The sequence below is a fragment of the Sarcophilus harrisii genome, chromosome 4, assembly GCF_902635505.1.
Source record: "Sarcophilus harrisii chromosome 4, mSarHar1.11, whole genome shotgun sequence".
NCBI classification, from domain to species: Eukaryota; Metazoa; Chordata; class Mammalia; order Dasyuromorphia; family Dasyuridae; genus Sarcophilus; species Sarcophilus harrisii.
The window spans coordinates 125335416-125358087 of record NC_045429.1 but is presented as its reverse complement, the minus strand read 5'-3'; the positions used below and the strand labels follow the sequence as shown (position 1 = coordinate 125358087).

Genomic DNA, 22672 nt, shown 5'->3' with positions numbered 1-22672 from the left:
TTTTGCAACATCACTTTTATGGAAATGTATTACACAACTTCATAGGGGCCTTCTCCATGGTGGGGTTGTGAGGTAGAAGGAGGAAACTCTGGAACTCAAATTTTCAAAACCAAATGCTTTCCCATTTGATCCATGTGCATGCCATAGCCTAAAATTCTTTTTTAATGGCATCACAAATTTGGACACTTAGTGAAAGATTCAAAAAAAAAAAAAAAGAGTTATAAAATGTCAAAGCAAGGAGGAATCACAGAATCTCAGATTTGGAAAGAGTTTCAAAAGTCATATTGTTCAATCAATATCTGAAAAAGACCTCTCTGTAGTTATGCTAACTAACCTCTTTACTTCTCTGCTGTATATGAGACCAATAACTACTCTTCTCATTCTGGTTTCTCTTTTTGCTCTGATGTTTGTGACACTTTCTTTTGGTACTCCTACTACTATTCCTTTTTAGTTTCCTTTATTGGAGCATCAGTCCTGGACCCTAATATGGATACACCTTAATGTCCTATCTTGGGACAACTTCTCTTTTATCTTCACATCCTTACCAGGTTATTTCATCACCTCTAAGCAGATGACTCTCGAATCTCTATGTCTAAATCTGCCTATCTCCTATATTACAATACTAGGCACAAATGGCTCATTGAACATTTCAAACAGAATGTTTTAACTCAACATATGTATAAACTAGAACTCATTATTTTCCCCTTAAAACTTGCCCAATTCCTCAATTTTGCTATTTCTACCAAGAGTGCCTTTTTACTCTCAGTAATACTGGTTTGCAACCTAAGTCATCCTTGTCACCAATCTACTTCTGACTGTATGTCTTGTCAATTTATGTTCCTTTCATTTTATCCATTGCCTTCCCTCTACTCACAAGACTAACACCCTCATTTATGCCCTCATCACTTTTCTTTCACATTATAATAATAGCTGCCTTAATGATCTATCTCAACATCTTTCCCTACTCTAATCCATCCATCTTTCACACACCTGCCAAAGTGATTTACCTAAAGTGCATGTGTGACCATGTCACTCAGTAAACTCTAAGGGCTTCCCATTCCCATAGGAATTCTAGTATTGAATACAAATACCTGTGATTTCATCACTTGGTGATTTCATCAGTTCCCATGGATTTAATTTTCATTTCTATGACGATGACTTCCAAATATATCTATCTTTGCCCAACCTCTCGGCTAAGCTCCAATCTTTCATCTCCAATTGCCATTCAGAAATCCCCAAATGAGTGTTCAGTAGACATCTTAAATTCAACATGTCTAAAAGCAAATTCATTATCTTTTCCCTAACCCCAGCCCTACCCCACAATATCAAGTTTACAAACTGAGGTCATTAACTCTCACTCCCTCCCACCCCCATATCCAAGTTGTTGTCAAGACACATCAATTGCACTCTTAGATCATTTCTCAAACATAACCCTTTTTTCTCATCTAATCATGCAATTTACCCTGATACAGACCTTCATCATATCATGCTTGGATTCTTTTTTGTAGTAACCTGTAACTAGGTCTGTCTTCCTCAAGTCTCATTCCCACCAATCCATCTTCAATTTAATTGTCAAAGTGATTTTCTTAAAGTACAGGTCTAACCATGTTACCCCACCCCTTCCTCATCCAAGAAACTCCAGAGGTTCTTCTTTGGTGTTCAAAGTCCTTCATAACCTGGCTCTCCCCTCTACCTTTCCAGTCTTACATTTTACTCTTGGTCGTATATTCTTGGTTTGAATGATACAAGCCTCCTTGCTGTTCTACAAACGAGACAGTGTTCCTTAGCTCTGGGCATTTTTCCTGGCTGTCCTCCATACATGGAATGCTCTTCTTTCTTCTCTTCATCTACTGCCTTCCCTAGCTTTCTTCAAGTTCCATCTAAAATCACATCTTCTTCAGGAAGCCTTTCTCAACATATCTTAATTCTAGTACCTTCTCTATTTTTAATTATTTCCTATCTATAACATGTTTGTATGTATGTGTTTGCCTATTGGCTTTCCCATTAGATTGTGGGGTCCTTGACAGCAGGGATTTCTGTGGTCCTTTGTTTTCATCTCCATGATTTGAATAAATGCTTATGACTATCTAAATGACTGACATCTATCTTATCCACAAACTGTTTAAAATCTCTTGTAAAACCTTGATGAGTTTTAAATAAAATATTTTCCTAATCTAACATCACAATAACATAAAGAAAATCAAATATTTATTCTAAAATGACATATTCTTGATGAAATCATAATACCTTTTCCTAATCACAACTTCCTTTTCCATATTTTGAGAAAACATCCCTTAAATAACAAAGTCTACATCTGAAGTAAAGGCCAGAGGACTGTTGTTGAAAGATTTCATTCTCTTCTCCTTTTTTAAAGAAAGGGGGAAATGTTCATTTCTTTCTTGTTTTATCTCTCCTTTCCTCTACAATCTTTCAAAGTTCATTGACAGAGACTGCTCAGCAATCATATTCCACAGTTCTTCTAGTTTTCTAGTTTTCTAGTATGTGGTCCATTTTGATCTAATACTTTGAATTCATCAAAGTATTTTTATGTTATTTCCTTACTTGGTTAGCCAGGGTTTCAAATACCTATTGGTGATGTTTGTTCTGTTTTTCCAGTTCAAAGATCATTCCCCTTGTCTGAGAAATCAGGAGCAAAGTGTTAAGTAGTTCTTCTCACCATCAATAATTATTATCAGCTCCTCTGCTCTTCATGTGATGTTCCTCCTTTGGCAGATGCCTTCTCCAAGAAAAAAACAAATGGAAAAAAATTCAAATAACAAAACAATAGCAACCAAGTTGAGTAAAACAATAAACTCTTTAGAAACAAAAATAGTTGAGTACCTTAAACTTCTCAGAAGCTCACACTTCTGGGTATGTTTCTGGGAACACTATATTTGTTGAGAATATTTTCTGGGTTATACTCCAGAATTCACAGGATATTTTAAAGCCAATTTTTTCAATAATCATTGAGTTTAAATCAGGCTATGCAAATGTCAGACTTCCTTTCCAAATAGCCCATACAAAAACAAACTATTTTTGAGAATCTAATTTTATCCACACTAAGAAAAGAAAGAAGGCTTTATTTGTTTAAAAAAATGGGAAGAAAAATTTATATCTTTAAGAATTTACAATCCTCATAGATCCAAGATTCAAAAGAAACAATGTAAGCTAGTCTTGCTACTTCATTATACCTCATTACAAAACAAACAAGACTTCATATTAAAAAGCAAATTTTAAGTTCTGTAGAATGTAGCATTCCTTCAAAAGTTTGATCCAGGAAGACATGCTGAAATTCAACCAGAAACGTTCCTTTCATAACATGATAAGACCTTTAAATAATGCATTTCAATAATAGCTGCTCCCCCACTTCATATTCTTCTGTTTAATAGAATATGCAGTGTTTCAGAGAAAGCTAAAGGCAAAAACGAAGACTGCAATTCCTTGCCATCTCTATTTTCCATGATACATGCTCCAAGAACTATTACTCATTGGTAAATGTTTCCAAAGGTTAATTTTCTATAAGAAAGAAAGTTTAGTGCAAAGACCTTGACTTCATAGCAGGGATTTCTGGGCTGCAGAAGAATAAGAGGAATTCAGTCATGTGAAGGACGCAATTAAATCAATGTTTACTGCAGGGAAAGGGATAGCAGATGGATAGTATGCTTGCTTATTGCCAAGAATAAGTTGAGGGGAGCTAGTAGAGGAAAACAGCTTCCTTCTGTAAAGATAGAGTGGAAATCAATAGATGTTACATATGTAAACCCTTGTGCAATGTGCATAATCAGATTACGTCAAGTTCTCATCATTCCTCTAAAAAGATAGTAAGAGATCCTAGAATCAAAGATTTAGAGTTGAAAGGGAACTTTGGGGTATTCTAACCAAATCACCTCATTTTTTACAAAGGAGGAAACAGAGATCCAGAGAAATGAAGTGATTTGCTCAGGATTGGACAGGAAGTATGTCAAAGACAAAATTTGAACCCAAGTTCTTTGGTTCCCAGGCTACCATGAAGATAGGAATACATCTTATAGAGATGGGAAAACATCTCATAGAGATGGAAAATCAATCTTAGTTTTTCCCATCGCCTCAGGTGTAAATTAAGTAGGTAATTAATTTAGGGCTAATAAATGTATAGTATCTCTCTTTTATTTCCTAAGAAAGAAGTAGCTTCTAAAGGCCAGATCTTTGCTATTTAAACATTAGATTTTACAACTTGAGTTAGTCATAGAATGATAGTGTATGGCACATTAAGTTTAAAAGTGTAATTTATTGAGATAATTATGCATTTCTTTGAATTTCCTTTAAAATGGTCTTAATTTTTTGATAGGTCCTATGATTTCAATGGAATATGCTAGTGAGGAAACTCACTCTACCAATGGAATTAATGACCAGCTTGGTAATGAATTTATAATTTTAGAGAGTTATTTGAGACAAAGCCAGAATGTTTCAGAAGCAGACTTGGACCCAAATCTTCTTAGGATAAAGTGTTTACTTTAAAGATACATTATTTTATTGGAGGAGGGGTGTTGCTCTCTTCATGGATGCAGCCACACCTTAATTTATGAACCAGCTCTTTGCATTGCTGTCACAAAATAGTAAACCAACCTCCAGTGTCCTGTACGGCACTAACAGAAATCTTTGAACTGAGCTAGACAGATTTGTAACAAATAAACAGGCCATGGACTCATCTTGGAAGATTTTCAAGCTTAGAAGACCTCCCAGAGTGCTTGTTCTGCTAACATTGACTTCAGTGCTCAGGTTTACTTTTCTTCTTTAATAAAGAGAACTTTCATTGAAGTCTAACACAGTTCACTTGAGTTCTCAGAGGCTGAACAAAGAGAATGCAAAGGCTGACCTGTCCTAACAAGAGGGCTTCAGGGGCTTCTTGGTCTATTTAAAGTCAACAAAATTTGAAAGTAAATTCAATAATTTATATTCATAATTACTATGTGAATTGCCTATACTTTTACATCAAATGTCTCACATATTATTATTCTATAAACAAAGAGACACAGGATATTTTTTTTATATTCCCAGATTAATAAAGTAAACTGATCTCTTCCCATAAAGGACATTTATTTTATTTTGAAAAATTATAAATTTCTGTGGTGATTGAGGCAGATCAAAATTACCTAGTATACAGTTAAATTTGTACAGAATACTGTACAAATGTGCTTTGCAAATCACATTCATAAACACAGACCTGTTGGTTATTTGTATAAACTTATTATAAACTGTCCCTTAGAAAATTTGAGAGATGAAATACAATTATCCCTTAAACATCATGGTTTTGACATATCACAGTTCAGCATAAGAAATTAAATAGGAATTTGGAATTTTGTGGAAACTGCAAACAATAATAAAAGCCATCAGAAAACACAGAAAACATTTCTAGGAAAACTTAGAAATGCTCAAAATCTATGTGCAACACTACATAATATCAACATTTTTTAATGCCATAATAAAAATAAACTTCTTCTCTGGTACAAAGAGAGGACCAAGAAATTTTATGTGGATTTTACAATCCCCAGAGGCACCATACATACCCTGAAATGAGAAACGGATAACTGTATCTTCTGGTTAATTGGTCCCTAACTTAAGATCATAGGAATATAGAATTGAGCTGGAGGACTCTGTAGAGGTCAGTTCATCAAACTCCCTCCTTTTATCAATGACTTCCAGAGAATCTGAATGACTTAACTAAGATGGGTTAAACCAATGGTAAGTAATAGAAAAGGGATATGAATGAATGAATGGATGAGTGAATAAATGAACTTGTCATGTACTTAATGTCAAGCATTATGCCAAAGGGTGAAGATAGAAAGCAACATAGTCCTTCTAAGAGTTTATATTCTAATAGGGGAAATCCTCATATACTGGGTAATAGTCAGAGAGGAATGTTTTGGTCTAGGAGGTTACAAGGCAATTGAACAACATGCCCTTTCTGGGAATGATAGTGTTAATCTAATTACTGTTCCCATAGCTAGAGGTAGAAAATTGGGTAATGGGAAGAGATGGGTAGTAATATATGAAGATCCCCCATAATAGAGTGTCTAGATATGGTGAATCCCCACTCATAGGAATATAATGCCCCAAGTTAAGAATTGGATTGCCAGTTGGGAAATGGGGGATAGAATAAGCAGCATGGCATAAGGATGGACAGAACGCTTCATGGTAGGTTTGGAGGTACCTGGTATGGAGTACTCTCACCCCTCTAATTACAGAGGGCTCTTTCTTCTATAGCATGCTTCCTCCTTCTAGGAAAAATTGCCTCCCAGCTCTTTCAAAGCCATCATCCTCACCTTCATCATTTGAGCAGCCATAGTATAAAAGCAATAAAACTTAAAGGAGCAATGAAAGATTTGTTGATTAAATTGCAGGGCACCAATCTCTAAGAATATCAGCCTTTTTCCTCCTGTAGATCCTAAAAAATCACCACACATAAAGCCTGGGGATCCCCAATTCCTTAGGTGAAATCCAGCAGTTTTTTTTTTTTTTCATTCCGAGTCTTGCTTCCTTTTCTTTGTAACCAAATGATTTCTTGCAATGAGCTCAAATGCACTCATATTAAAACCTTATTGATTTAAATACATATTTTGGTTTTTCTGGTTCTTTTTAAAAAATTCTTTATGTCCCAAAACTAATAAAATATATTGAGATGAGTTTTTAAATATTTATTTGGGCAATACTCTAAAAGGGTTTTGAAACTCTCAGTCCTGAAAAAAAAATTTTATTTTTACTATTTTTCTTTTTTCTAATGACAAAACATTTTCTGAAGAAAGAGGAGAACTGACAGTAAACTGAATATCTCTTAAAAGTGTTTAAAAGGTTTTTTCTGCTATCAAACTTACCTTGGGAATATTGGCATCTTCCTTGTTTATCTTTCTTATTCAAATAAGATATTTTTTTCCAGATTCTGCCACAATGCCTCAAATGTCATTTCACCTAGAACTTCTCTCAGTTCCTTTGGCCTCTACCCCAGAATATCTAACTTCAAGTCCTGTGGCTTTCCCACCCTGGAATATCTCTTCACCAAGCTGCTTTCCTTTTCCCATTGTCAAGTTCCTCCCTAGATTTCCATATGGAGGAGGAAACCAGACTAGCCAACTTCAAGTCTCTTCTAATTTCTTATTTCAACTTTCCACAAAGGGTACTTTCTGCCTACCTTTTCAGCTTCTTTTTATGAATTTTTTTTAGCCATTATAGTGGAAGATTTTTAGGGACTGGAATTCTCTTTTAGCTATTTTTTTGTATTTTTAATGCACAGTGCTTAACCCACAGTAAGTGCTTAATAAATGCTTATTGTCTTGTTTCCTTAGTATATATTTCAGCTTCTCATTTTCTTAATATTTGCTAAAATGAAGCCCTTTAGACAACAGAGGTATAAGGCACACACCTTTAGAGCTGAAGGAGGCTTGGAAGTCATTGAATCCAAACCTTTCATTTTACAGGCAAGAAAACTGAGGCATAGTAAAGGTAAAATGAGTTGTCTAGGTTTATAAAGCTAGTACCTAAGACAGGATTTGAACAAAGAGCTTCTCAAGTCCAAATCCAGTACCTAATCCCTATTCATACTATCTTTTGAGTTCATGGGCATGAGATATCAAAGGCAAGACTGAGTCTTAAAGTCCTTTGGAGTCAAATGCTGAGGTGTGATAAATTCTGAGAGCTATAGATAGCACTACTTGTTCACCAGCATAAAATGTGTATTTATTAACAAGCATGACAGGAGAACATGGGGGCAGAGAATGATGCTATGTTTCTATAATCTTTTATCATTTTTTTTTAAAGTAGCTCTCCTTATCATTACTTACATTGAAATTCATGTTGAAATTACCCTGAAATTGAAAGTGTATTTGAAATCTAATTCAGCTTTGGTATTTCTACGAATTGAAGGATTATGGTAAGAGATGGATAAAGATGAAATGTCACCTCAAGTAATTTATATGTCAGATATTTCTGTTTTCTTAGCTTATCAATTCAGACTGGTTGGGGGAACACCACTCTGAATGAATACTTTAACAAGTGATGCTTTTTAATTATTTTTGAATTTACAATCACAAGAAATAATAGGAAACAGTGTTGGAAAGTAGACATCATTGGGGCAGGACAATAATGTTAATGTAATAATATTTAATGCATTAAAGACATGTACAGATGACTGACACAAAGTTTAAAAGCCACTCTACCTTTAAATAGGATAACTGTCCTTTCCGTATTATTGTTTATTACATTACCTTGTGAGGCAAATCCTTTCCTATACAGCAAAGCTCAAACTTGAACTATGCATTAAACAGCAAAGCTCATAGAAGTCTTTCTTGCATATAAGGAAACATGCTTCATCTGAAACACTAAGATTTTCATGAGTAGCTATTACCTTGTATTCGTTGGAAGATTGGGAATCCAAAAGAATTGCCATGTAGATTTCATATTCATTCTAAATCGATAAAAGGAGTTGAAAAGTATCATGAGACAAGAGGAAACAATGCAGCTACATAGAGTTTAAGGTATCCTTTCGGAAAAATTTCTAGCATTATAAAAATCTCCTGACAAGGATTTCTACTCTTAATAAATTATATTTTGGTCTATGCTATGACCTATTGTTAAATGTTTCATTTTGTTACTTGGATAAATAAAAAAAATACATTGTCCCTGGAAAAACATTTTGCAATGTCAATTTTCAGTGTTTACTTATTCAGTATTTCATAGTGTGAGGACCATATGACTCAATGCAAGCTTCATATAATTATTTTGTGCCACAAAGGCAAAGCCAATGGACTTGGTTCATAGCATGCCAATAATGGAAACACATTTCAAAACCTGAGACTTTCTGCAGTGAGTATCATGCTGCTACTTTGGATTTAAAGGGACCCTCTTATTCTATCTCAAATTCAGCAACAAAGTGTCTTTTTCTTTTTGTCATGAAATTAATAAATTACTATACCTAAGAGTCTCTGTTAAACATAAGAAACATTTGTTTGACTATAACAGCCTATAACAGCTTCTTTAGCTCATATTTCTTAACAAAGAAGGTGATTTTGTTGCTGTGAATACCTGTACTAATGAACATTGCCAATCATCTATAAGTTCATTGATGGTCTTTGAAAGTTGCTGTGCTGTCCTTGTAATTAACCTCTTCAAATTTAGAAAGCTAGTCCTTTTAAGGCAGACATAAATCAGTATTTACTTCAGTCAGCTTTACAATTTAGAGAATAGCATGTGAAAATATATAAGCTTTTCTGATTGGGATTTGGGGGGAAGAATACTATTTGGGAAACTCAAAAATCAAAAAAAATATATAAATATATGAAGTTATGGTACCTTCACTTCTTTCAAGAGATCACCAAATATAAGAGAGCTGCTGCAAATATCCTCGAAGATGTCCCCATATACCTGCAGTCTGTTATATTGGAGGGGAGATTTACTATGCATTTTCAGGAGTTCCTTGAAGAAAATCAGATTAGCAATTCATATTAGGATGCTTTCTTTCCCCACAAACTTTCTTTTCCATTCTTTATTCTTCCAGTCACTATAATATGTACAATCTAAGATCTCCCAGTTTCTCAACAGAAGAAATAGTCTGCCTTTATTTAACAATTCACCAGATATTACCATTCATCCCTCTGCCAACTTTTTCCAAAATCGTTTTTCTTATCTTCTCCATTTCCACAGACAAATGTCATATCGAAATATATTTATTTCATAGACAGACAATTATAAATTTCTCCTTCCTGGCCATCAACCTCTAAATCATGCCTTTAATTAGGGAGAAAGGGGAAAGAGTCCTTTGCCAGCCATCTGAACCAATATTAATCAAAACCACCTGTTGATTCATTCCCTGGGGTACTTCATCATAGTTCTGAGGGTTTCAAACTCTCAACTTTTTCTAGAATTTATTTATTCCAGTTTATGTCCTTGTCATCTGTTCTTCATAGATAATTGCCATGGCTTTTTAACTATCTTTCCTGCTTCCAGAATCACTTTTTACCAGATCTTCTTCCATATAGCTATTAATTTCTATTTACTTATTTATATTTTTGCTGAGGCAATTGGGGTGAAGTGACTTACCCAGGGTCACACAGCTAAGAAGTGTTAAGTGTTTGAGACCAGATTTGAACTCAGGTGCTCCTGACTTCAGGGCTGGTGCTCTATCCACTGTGTAACCTAGCTGCACCTCAGTGGCTCCCTTCTGTTCACAGAAATTTTCAGAGTTGAATGAGATCTAATAAGTCTAACCCACACCTTAACAAGAAACCATTTTATGAAATTCCTTGTTTTGCCTATCCATTCTTCATGTATATTTTAAAGTTTAATCTGAATTATTAATATTTTATCTATTGCTTTTTTTGTCTAAACAATCAATAAAAGAATAAATTAAACCCTGATTTGTAGTGTTTGCTGATTTTTGAGGTATATATTCTCACTCTAAAAATCCATCAGTCAATTCATGAACCAGTATAAGCTAGCTCCACTACACCCTTCTTAAAGTCCTACAGTGAGCACACACCACCTACTTGCTGCTTTCCAAAGCAGTCCAATCCACTTTTGGATAATACCAAGTGTTAGGATGTTTCTTTCTTAGAGCTAAAATTTGCCTCTTTGCAATTTTTACTCATGGCTTCTAAGTTTCTAAAGCCAAAAAAAGTCAAATCTAATACATCTTTTTCATCTGGCAATCTTTCAAATACTTCTATGCAAATATTTCTAGTTTCTTCATCTGAAAATATCTACATATATTATTTACCACAATCTTTTGATGTAAGTGTTTTTTATTATCCTAATTTTACAGATTTCAAAACTGAGTCTGAGAGAAGTTTGTGACTTGCTCAGAAGTTAAAATAAAGCAAGATTTGAACATAGAGCTTCTTGACTTCTAGTCCAACAATCTGTTGATAATACCACTCTGATCCCCATATGGTATAATCTTGAAGTAATTTACAAATTTGGTCACCTTCTTCTAGATGATCTCCAACTTTAAGAAAAAAATGGCCCTCTTAAGATGTGACATCAAGAAAGAAACACAAAACAAGATCTGTAGTAAATATAGTAGATCACCCCTCTAATTTTTGACATTATTTCTCTGTTAAAGCAACCTCTCTTTTTCCCATCTGCTGTTCTACTTGGTTTCAACTCCAAGGAGCAAGATATCCCTCTAAGTATAAGTTCATCACTTTTAAACTCAATACCATGCTGCTAACTCAGACCTAATAGACATCACCTCCCTCAGCCTTCTTCTTTCTCAGAGAGCTAGAAGGCAGAGTATAAAATTACTCACAATTACTACCTTATAGAGGGCAGAAGCTAGACTTCTAGATTAATCTGCTTTATATCTACTGCCCTGCCTAGTTTCTTCTCTATGGAATAACATGCCCCAGAACTGGGGTAACTCCCTTCTTCCCATCTGTTGACATCTTCTTTAGATTATAAGCTCATTGAGGGCATGGTCTATCTGTCTTTTTAATAAATTGTATCTCTACAGCTTAACACAGTATCTGGCATATTATAGGTATTTAATAAATATTTATTGAACTGTATTGGAAACTATTTGGTTACCATATCACACTGTTAACTCATGTTGAGCTTGCTGTAAAATGAGAAAATCTTTTTTCCCCAAGTTATTTGCTGTTCAACCAAAAATTTCCATATTTTATATGCAAAATTGACCTATTGAACATACATATAAGAATGCATATAACTGGAATCAATTAATCATTTTAACTTTTTGAACTCTTATGGATTCTTTTATGCAAAATATTAGCTAGTTTTGTTAACTATATGTCACATTTGAATTTGTTAAGTATGACATTAATACTTTATTTAACTCATTAATAAAAGTGTTGAACAATAGAGTATTTTAGGGCTAAGTCCCTACAGTGCTCTGCTAGACATTAGCCATCAAGCTGACATGATAATAATATGAATGACTATAGGTCTGGCAACTTAATCAGCTCTGAATTCAATTATTACTGTTGAATAACTATTACTATCTCAAATAAAGTCTTATATCTCAATACCTCTTAATCCTTTTCTCCCAAACACCTATCAACTACTATCCTACAATAAACTGCAAATCCTTCAGTATAGCATTTAAACTCCTCCATATCATTCTATCCCAGTTTTTTTCAGGCCTGTTTCATAATACCTGCTTACATATGTGCCATGTTCTATTCAAACTAGAGTGGGGTCATTATCTGTATCTGAAATATGTTCCTATTGAAAATCCTTATTTTCCTTCAAAGCACAACTGAAGTACCACTGCCTCCTATGAAATCTTCCCTTATCCTTCCTTCCTGCCTCCACAATTCTATTTTGTTAGTACTGTCTTACTCCTCAAATACCTTATGCCTATATTGCATATTTTGAAGAATGCAAGCCCTTAAGGACTTGTGAATATTTTTTTTTTCTTTCTGTCACCAATATTTAGACTTTTAAAAATGGAACCTGTGGCAGATAATTATGATGAAAATAATTATAAGAAAAATGTCTATATAATGTTTCAAGTTTCAAAGTATTTTACATAGATTACTTCATATGCTTCTCAATAGTCCTTTAAAATAGTTTCTACATTTATCTCTATGTTCTTCTGATAGATGAGAAAACTGACTTTCAGAGAGGATAATCGACTTCTTCTTGGTTACATAGCTAATACATATTAGAATCATCTGAATCTCATGGATAGAAAATTGTAGGTAATGATAATACAAGAGGCCAAAATGTTTAATGTTTGTTGAATATTAAACAGAATTTGATTTACCTTAAAGTTTCTCCTCCAAGAAGTTTTTTCTTATGCATAAGTCAAAATCATAATGGATAATGGATTCATTAAAGATGTTATTCTCTTGATAAGGGAGAATAACATTGTTCATTGATCTTCTAATTATTAATATCAAGAGAGGCACAATGAATATGCTCACTAAAAGTTGTTGCTGCTACCATTTATGTTATTGCTGCTACTTGGGCAAAGTCCAAAAGGAAGAAGAATTCTCTATAAAATAGTGAAGTGCTCCAGATTCACCATTTTGTGGATAAATTTGTGGTTGCTCTATTAAATTCCTAAACATTATAGAAGCTACTAAATCAAATCTGTAATTATTCAAAAGACTTTAGATTAATAATACATAAACACACACACACACACACACACAAAGGAAACAAGCAAACAAGTGGAAAAGGAATGTCAGTGCAATTAAGCAATTGCCAAATTAGACTGATAAATCTGGTCCATCCAAAAATGCATCTTAGACCATCACAATGAGTAATGAACTGGGCCCAGAAAGGAATAAGAGGAAGAAAAGATCATCTTTGGAAAACTGTGAAGTGATTCTCCTTATGTTCACATTTTTCCTTAAAACAATTCATCTATTTAACATTAGTATTCTTAAAGTGTTGCAAGATGATTGCACAATCACACACAAGAAATATAGAGATATCTTCACTAGGATAAGAAATAAGCTATAACATATTACTAATGGAGAATTATTTAGAACCAGCATCCTAAATGATACCTGGAAAACTATGCAAATATAAGAGGAAGTAGATCATTTTTGTGAGAGAAAAAAATAAACAATGCTCATGTTCTAATGGTATTTATGCACTGTCAAGAGACCTAGGGAAAAGCTCTCATTCATCATGTTGAATAGCCCTCTCTTATGAAGAATTATGAGATTAATATAGACAAAAAAAGTCAAGAGTCACATAGGTAGGGCCAGCATAGATAAGTTATAAACTGCACTTTTGAAAAAACTACTTGTATCAAAGAAATAACAGATCCATCAAAGAACAGAAATGTCCTCTACTTTAATCAAAGTAGGTAATTAGCAAAGGTTTGTTGAAAATAATTGAATTATACCTTCTTAACTCTTCTATATGCTTGCTTGCTGTTTCTGTTCGTTTCTCTTTTTATCTTCCATTTTAGATTTTAAGCATATGAAACACCATGGACTAAAATTTGTTAAGATTCTGTCTGATTCTATATAAGATTAGCTTTGGTATTGTTTTGTTTATAACCTAACTTTTATACCTAATGATTTGATTGGCACAAAGAATTCTTGCATAGAAATTTCATCTACCAAGGTAGTCAATTAACTTCACTAGTCCTCAGAAAAAGATTAGACAAATGATCTCTAAGAGGCTTTATAGCTCTAAGTTTTCGTATTTCTTTAGTCTATCCTTTCGTGCTGGTTGCACTAGTTAAACCTAGATTGCAACTGTGGCAAGTGAAATATAACAAAAAAGTAAATTTAGGCATATTTCTCTGAGCAAAAGGATAGTTCCCCTTTTTATAAGTTTTGGGGAGTACAGAACAAAAGATAGAACAGGGTAGACAACATCATGAAATTGAGGAAAACCTCAGTGGTTATACAGCTGAGGTGCAAAGAACAATATGATTGACTAGAATTTTGATATTGGTAGCTAACGATTTCTCCCATAAGAGTCCAGATGCAAAATAGTGGTTCAGACTTTTTGACAGAAAACCAGACATCACTGTAGGATAGCTTAGTGATGAATAAATATTAGACCTGACTTCCCTGTGTTCACATTCATTTCCCAAGGCCAACTGAATTCCTTGAGGCAAGGATGGATCAGTGACTAGCAAGGAAGTTGAATTTTTTAAGTTAACTCATAAGAGCTAAGTTGAATTTTGAACCACATATAGAGACAAAGAATCTTAAATTAATTAATTATAAGACAAAAATCAATTACTCATAAGTAGAATGAATAAATAAATAATGATACAGGATCAATTCAGTCTTCTCACTACTGAGTCCAAAACTTATGAATTATGACAGTCACTGCTACAGACTTTCTTTTTCTTTTCTTTTTTCTTTCTTTCTTTCTTCTTCTTTTTTTTTACGCATTAAGGTAAAAGGATATACCTAATATCATTAAATGATTTTAATTAAAAGGAACTGATATTGCTTGGTGTTATGATAAAATTTAAGCTACTTAAGAGCAAATACCATTCATTATTTGTCATTAAATCTCCAGGACATAGCAATGTAACTGGTATGTGATAGGCACTTAATAAATGTTTATTGCTAAATGAAAAAATCAGAGCATAAGATATTTATGGAAACAATCCAAATGCTACAGATGTCTTCTGAGTCCTTGATCATTTAATGCAAGCAATAATTGAGGATATTGCTAAGAAACAACTATTAAGAAAGATTTGAAAACTTACTTAGCAATCATCCTTATAGATATGCACTCCATGTCAATTTTCCTTGGTGACAGTAGTGAAGGAGAAGGAAAGAAGAGGAGAATGAAGCAAAAGAGGAAGGTGGGGAGGAGGAGGAAAATAAACTAAAGGAAGAAGAGAAGAAGGAAGGAGAAAAAAGAACAACAAAATAACAACCAGGAAACAACAAGAAAGAAGGAGAGACTAAGAAGAGGAGGTATTTATATAATACCTTTAAAGTCTGCAAGTTTTCTTATATACATTATTTGAGCCTAACTACTCTGCAAGATAGGTCATACAAATATTATTATTTCCATTATTTCCAGATGAGAAACCTGACACAAGTCATCATCACACAGCTAGTAAATGTCAGACTCTTTCCTATTTCTTGAATCACTAAACTTTTGGAGTGATGTCACAGTGGCACAAGATATTTTTGCTTACCTCTTCCAACTTCTTTTCATGGCATGTGGAGACATTACTCCCTGTGAAATCACTTTCTGTAAGATCTTGCTTTGCAATCACATGCTTTTCAATTTGCAAAAACTTAAGAAACGTATCCTTTTTAGTCACACCAGACAAATAGGAATTAATAAATTGGTATTCATCTCTGGAAGAAGAAGAAAAGCACTGGCGACTATTTTTGGCTTTTTTATATTTTAACAGTCGGAGATCTGGCAATTTGAGATCTTTCTTAAACATTTCATCATGTAGTTTCTTTCTTTCTTCTTTCAGTTTTTCTTCAAGTGCTACATCAGAGATTGGAAGGTTAGGAAGCAAATCCCTATGGGGCTGAAAGTCCAAAGTCTTTAAGACGCCAGGACGATCAGAAGACTCTGAGACCAAAGCAGTTCTAATGGTAAATTCAGACAAAGCATCTTCCATCTGTGCTGTTCTGTCATCATACTGATATCTTGGTAAAGTTATTTTTCTGATTGGTCCAAGGGAACCAGACCAGAAATGAGTGGGTTTATTGGGATTAAAGAGTTTATTGGGGTTCAGGTGTCCTGAGGTATAAAGTTTAACTTCATCTCGATGGACTCGTTGTACTTCATTTAGAAGTTCAGAGAGCTTGTATGCCGGATTGGTTTTCACTCTTGTAGAATTTTTCATCCTTAAGCAGTGTTCAAAAAAGACAAAGACATATTAAAAGTAATTTTCTAAAGTTACATAATAAGACACATTTAACAATAATATTACCAGATTTAAAATCCATGAAGTATTTTGCCTACAACCCTAAGAGGTAGGATAAGTGTTCTCATTATAAATGTAATAAAAATTGAAGTTTATGAGATGAGCCAAGAGTTAGGTCTCATGAATACAAGCCCAACACTAATTATAGAGGTAGAAGTGAATTTAAAGGCTATCTAGTCTTATCCTCCAAACCCTCTACTTTTTTTTTTATTGAGGCTCTGGGAATTATCCAGTGTCACACTACTACTAAATGTAAGAGGTAAGATATGAGAATCTCTCCCCTCAAACTCAACATACTGCTAAGTGCTGATAGAAGAAATCATACAACCACATTCCTTGAATTCCAACCAAGCAAGTATATGTCTAATCTCAATTGGGCCTCACTTCTGCAAGGCAATTCTTTCCTATAGGACTCCATTTCTCAAACTCTCTACAATGAGATTCTATACTATAGCATATTAGACCCAATCCTTTTCCTCTCTCAAGTTATTTATTCTACCTTTCTTTTCCCTCTCAAAAGAAAATTTCATCTTTCTTACAGAGAAAATAAAGGCTATACTTTATGATTATAATCTTCTTTCTCAAAATTCATCTCAAAATTCCTTTTAAACTCTATTCTCTATAATTTATTCTAGCCCCTGATGAAGAAGTGATCCCTTACTATGGCCAGTCCTCCATTTGTGCTCTTGATTCCACTGAAAGAGCAATGTATATTATGTTTGTTTCCTTGTCTTCACTCACATAAACAAAACCCTATTTCACAATTTGATCATCTCTTTCCTGAGCTATTCCAATAGCCTCTAAACTCATCCCCCTACATCCAGCTACTTTCTTGACAATCAGTCCTCCACAAAACTGCCAAAATAAAGCAAAGATCTGCACATTATTATGCTGCTTATGAAATTCCTGTGTTCCCTATTCTCCTAAAGACAAGGGTTCTTTTCATTTTCTTTTGTGGGATGAACCCCATTAGCAATTTGGTGGTCTAATTGACCTCTCAGAATAATCTTGTTACCTACATTCACTATTAAAGGAAATGATAAATTTTTATTAGAGTGAAAGTAAGGAGGCACTTTTTTCCCCCTTCAAGTTCACAGACTCCTAGAAATCCATGTACTCTCCCTTATGAAACACTACTTTAGGATAAAATAGGAACTGTTCTGTCTGATATTGAAAGCCCTTCATAAAACTTAGCTTTAACCTATACCTTCAGGTTAATGGAACATTATTGTCCTTCAAACAATCTATGTCCCAAGTAAATTGGCCTAAATGTCGTTTCTCCATTCATGAGATCCTACTTCTCATCTCCATTGCTTTACACACTGTCCCCCAGACTTGGAACTTGCTCCTCATCTCTGCCTTCTGGGATACCTAGCTTCCAAGGCCAGGAGGTTTCTGTCTGTAAGCCTTGCTGCAGAAGAAACTAATTGTATCAGTGGAGTTGGGGGGTTCTGAGTAGCAATGGAATAAGCTAATCTAGTGTCCACACTTACTCCACCACCAAGATATTGAATATTTGGAAACATGAGGCTTATAGAGAGAAGCACTAGTCCTGGTCAGGAACAAAGAATACTTATCAAAACTCTGTGAAAATCAATAGTGAGGTGAAGGCCATCAAGGATGCACGTGCAGCCTAGATGACCACTCTTTCCCCCACCAAATTTGGCTCATTTATCACCTTCTAGAGAAAATATATCCTGATTCCCTACTTGCTAGCACTTTTCCTACAGAAGATAGATTTTTAATCTGCTTTTTTGTCAGTCTGGTTTGATTTTCTTGTTCTTTATTTCCTGCCCTGAAAGTAAGGATGGTCTAGTTTTTTTTGTTTGTTTTTTGTTTTTTTTTTGTCATCTCTAGCATCAAGCATAGTGCTCAACACTGACTTAGTTCTGAAATCACCGAACTGTACTATCATCTGGCCTATATTTCTCCATCTTCTCCACAAAAATAATATAAGAAATTTAAGTTATAGCCAACCTACCTGTGGAAATGAGTTAAAGCATAATTTTATTAGAGCTCATTATTTAGTACTTGAAAACATTGTCAAATCTTCTTTGTTGTTACTAGACTAACAGAAATGATTTATTTGTTTAATTCCTAGTTTAAAAAGTTTAAAAGATAATATGATTGTTGAGGACAATGATTCCCAACCCAAATCATTATATGAAAAGCAAGTAAAATACCATTTTTTGCCTCCTACCTTTCTGCTTTCTACAGTTTTAGCAGCTGATGTATTAAGCAATTCAGATAGCTTGGAGCTGGAGAAGAGAGGGATCTGGGGAAGAGAGGAACAAGAAAGAAAGAAAAAAAGTAGTTTCTTTTGGAGTTTATGGGTTTTAATAAGAACCTATTATAACATTAAAAAAACAACAACAACAACAACATTGTTTTTTAACTTAAATACTTGCTGTGGAAAACACTGGGTTAGAGGAAAGCAACAGTGACTTAGAACCACACCTCCCCCATCCCATTGAAGATAGCAACATGAAAGATTTTTTAAAATACTTTTCAGATGTAACCAATGCATGTTTTAAAATCTAAAAACATTTGCAATATCAAAAGCACTGCATGGGTCTACTTCCTCCCCATCTCCCCCACCTCCTGACCCTCATTTTTATGTCTTCATCATAAATCCATGATGCCCAAACTGCAAAGTATTCACCTCAGGGTTCTCCCTTTCTGCCACATCTGCCAAGAGAATATAAACTATTTGATATTGTGCCATTTCTTTCTTCATCTTCATATCCTGATCCCACTCCCACCCCCAGGTGGTACTTTGTATACAGAAGTTGTTTAATAATTAACATGTTGAAATGGTCTGCTGAATTTTATCTGTGACACCTTATAGAATTTCTAGTTTATTTCTCCTAAAAATTCTCCTTAATGAATTATTTTTTCCTCTACTCCCTTCTAGCCTTTTTCTCTTCTAGAAAACCATTGCATATAGCCATTCAATAACAATAACTATAATAATTCTAATATAATAACTGCAATTATATAATGCAATAAATCTAAATAATCCTAATGCAAGGAGGAGCCTTGACAGGATTATCTTGTAATTCCTTGTCAAATTCCTTGCATAGACAAAATTATCCCATAGTTACTGTATCCAATCAGAAGGCCAAGGTGAAATAAACTTCTGAGTTTTTTCCCTAATTTTTTTCCTATAAAAGAACTTACTTGTACTCCAGTTCTTTGCCAGTTCATTAGGAACTGCCTGCCTTATGGCAGCAAGTTCTATAGGGATTTTGCCTGCTTCCTCCACGTTTTAGCTAACTCTTTTTATGGTTTAAATCCTCTTACTAAGTGTCATAATGGCTAGTTTATTAGTAACTCAGCTTGCCTTAATGACGTCTTTCCCCTTGTTAATGTCTAAAAATCCCTTTTGGAAATTAGCTGCTGTCAGCAGCATAAAAAAAATCTTTGCCTCTTGATTTGGAGATGGTCTAAGCCTATAAGTAAATTCTTTTGAGACATCTCATGACACCGGCCCCATACTTTTGGAGTCCAACCGCCATACCCCAAAATTTGACTCATACAGATTAGAGTCCTGGAACCACAATTTTTTTTGTTTTAGTGCTTTTGCACCCACCCTGTCATTTGGTGGGTCTGTACAAGGAGAGCCTAAAACCCCAATCCACTTGGGGTTCAGTACTTCTATACCCCATCAAATCCATTGTGGAAATTCTTATATTATATCCAAGGAACTCACGGCACTTGAGAAAACATCTTACTGATCTTCCAATTCTATATGGCAGAGGAAGAAGAAAGGAAAAAGAAAAATGCCTTGAACAAAGAAGGTATTTTATAAATGTTTGTGAAAGTGAAAATGAGAGATTTTCAAGGAGAGTTTATGCCCACTCAGAAATGGAAAGGCAAAATTTAAACCACTGAAAGCAAAAGTGGAAGTTGACTATTTCTCTTTCTCTTTCTCCTTCCTCCAGGACTGCCTCTAGGGCTACAAAGTAAGGATAATTGAATCATTGAGTAACAATTTGCATATTTTAAATTTAAGAATAGCTTTAGGGAGGGAGTTTTTTCCATTTCCAAAAAGTCTCCTAGGGTCTCATTAATTTGATAATTTTTCACAAGGAAAGTATGAATTAATCAATCAAAAATCATTCATTTAAAACTGGCTACTGGCCACACAGTTAAAGTGAAAGTTTTTGCCCTTGGGTATTTATATTCTAAAAAGGGCAGATAACTACTGTGGTGGAGTTGTTGTCTGGGGAGTATAATGTCCTGGATAGTCTGTTCTTTTGTGGGACAGTTGCCTTACCTTTTCCAGAAACAATAGGATTATTCCTGCAGTAATTAAGAAAAGGGTGAGGTGCAATCAACCCTTTCAATAGCTAGGCAGTTGGGAAAATGACCCCTGGTCCCAGTGAAGGGTGGTGGGAGGACTCAATTGGATTATATTGGGTTTAGTAAATGCTTATTCTGGTCTTCAATTTAAAACAATTAAGCCTCTGGGAGCTTCAAAATTAAATGGATTAACTTCTTCTGGACTTTTGTAGGGTACTTCTAAAATAAAGGAGCTGATACAGCTCAAAAGATAACAAAATGGCAGGAATGGGATTATAGGGTATGGGACTTTATCAGAAGAACACCTCCCAGGAAGAGGACCTTCTCACTGAGAGGACTCTGAAATTCTTCTGATCTGTCTCCTAGGTAAAAGGCAACTGAGAGTCCAGGGGATTTACTTTCTTTAGAAGAGTCACACCTCTATTATTATGTACAATTGGAGTATTCCTGAAATAGCCCTGCCTTTTCCCTCTTGCACTTCCAAAATTATGAGGTAAGGAGAGAGACTGAGGAAAGAATGTCTGCTTTCCAACTACAACTCCCCCATCTCCCAATAAAATGCTTCCTGACCTCAAGTTTTCCTATCCGCCTTTTTTTCTTTTCTGAGCAGAAACCCAAAATTAGTGATCCTGAAAACGGACTTTTCCAACCTTAGGGGTTACCTCATGAGTAATCCTGAGTTTGAGAATTCCTAAGAGACTGGCACTGGCCTCCCACAGAGAGATTTCCTCAAAAACATGTAATTTAGGGAAAGGAGATGAAAGATGCTGCTGCTGCCGCTGGAAAAAGAGAGCCACAACATGAGAGACAAAGAGTTCTTAATTGATCTGCTCAGCTTCCAGGATATTGCTTCTAATTGTTTGTGCAGTGGAAGTGCAGGTGAATGCAGAATAAGGAACATATTTAGCAGTCCTCAAAGTCTACCTGAGGGAGGAGCAGCAGCAAAGGATACATTAAGATGATTGATGGGGTTTTCCATTTCTGAATTTTCTCCTTCCCAGGTTCAGGTAAGTCCTTTAAATAAAAACTACTCAATACCCTCATTTTATGTTGAGTATTTTGTGAGAGGTGGGAATCTGATTACCCAAACTCCGGAAAACCTACATACCTCAGCCACAGCTATTTTATTTATCTTGCTCTGAGGGTGAGAACAATGAGCCAAAGAGAAAGACTGATTTTTTTGGGTCAGGCTTCCCCTATAGAATTAGAATCCAATTGAATCCAGTGTCCATGAGTTTGGGGATGAGAGAAAGTGAGAAATGTGGGATATTGTTATGTACATATAATTGTATTTGATTTTCTGTGTAGGTATACTTATTGACTTCCCCTTACAGAAGAATAAGCTCTTGAAAGTTTCATTTCTTACTTTGATTTCCCAGTACTTAGTACTTTATAAATAGTAAACATTTAATGAATGCTTGTTGAACGAATGAATGAATAAATCTTTCTTTCACATTTGAAATCTGAATTATAATACTGGCTATTTGACCTTTCTTATGTAGTAACCTGGTAGTTACTTCCTTCTACTGAAATAGCCATCTTTCTTTTATTATTATTATTATAGCTTTTTATTTACAAGATATAAGCATGGGTAATTTTTCAGCATTGGCAATTGCAAAACCAAAAAACTTTCCCCCCACCCTTCCCCCAGATAGCAGGTTGACCAATATATGTTAAATATGTTTAAATAGATGTTAAATACAATATACATATACATGTCCATACAGTTATTTTGCTGTACAAAAAGAATTGAACTTTGAAATTTTGTACAATTAGCCTGTGAAGGAAATCAAAAATGCAAGGGGACAAAAATAGAGGGATTGGGGATTCTTTGTAATGGTTCATAGTCATCTCCCAGAGTTCTTTCGCTGGTGTAGTTGGTTCAGTTCATTACTGCTCTATTGGAACTGATTTGGTTCATCTCCTTGTTGAAGATAATAGCCATCTTTCTTTTTTTTTTGTTGTTTTTTTTTTGTTTGTTTTTTTTTTAATTTA

The 22672-nt window shown here is 34.5% G+C and overlaps 1 protein-coding gene across 1 annotated transcript in view; it reads right to left on the bottom strand.

Moving 5' to 3' along the window:
* C4H6orf118 (chromosome 4 C6orf118 homolog) overlaps nt 1-22672 on the bottom strand; it is a 65900-nt gene that overhangs the window by 34900 nt on the left and 8328 nt on the right. The window contains exons 3-6 of the mRNA XM_012549458.2: nt 18573-18647; nt 15623-16292; nt 9322-9444; nt 8378-8437 (exon numbers count right to left, since the gene is read on the bottom strand). Of these exons, the coding sequence (XP_012404912.2) occupies nt 8378-8437; nt 9322-9444; nt 15623-16291 (852 nt within the window). The 5' untranslated portion in view covers nt 16292; nt 18573-18647. The remainder of the gene's footprint in view (nt 1-8377; nt 8438-9321; nt 9445-15622; nt 16293-18572; nt 18648-22672) is intronic.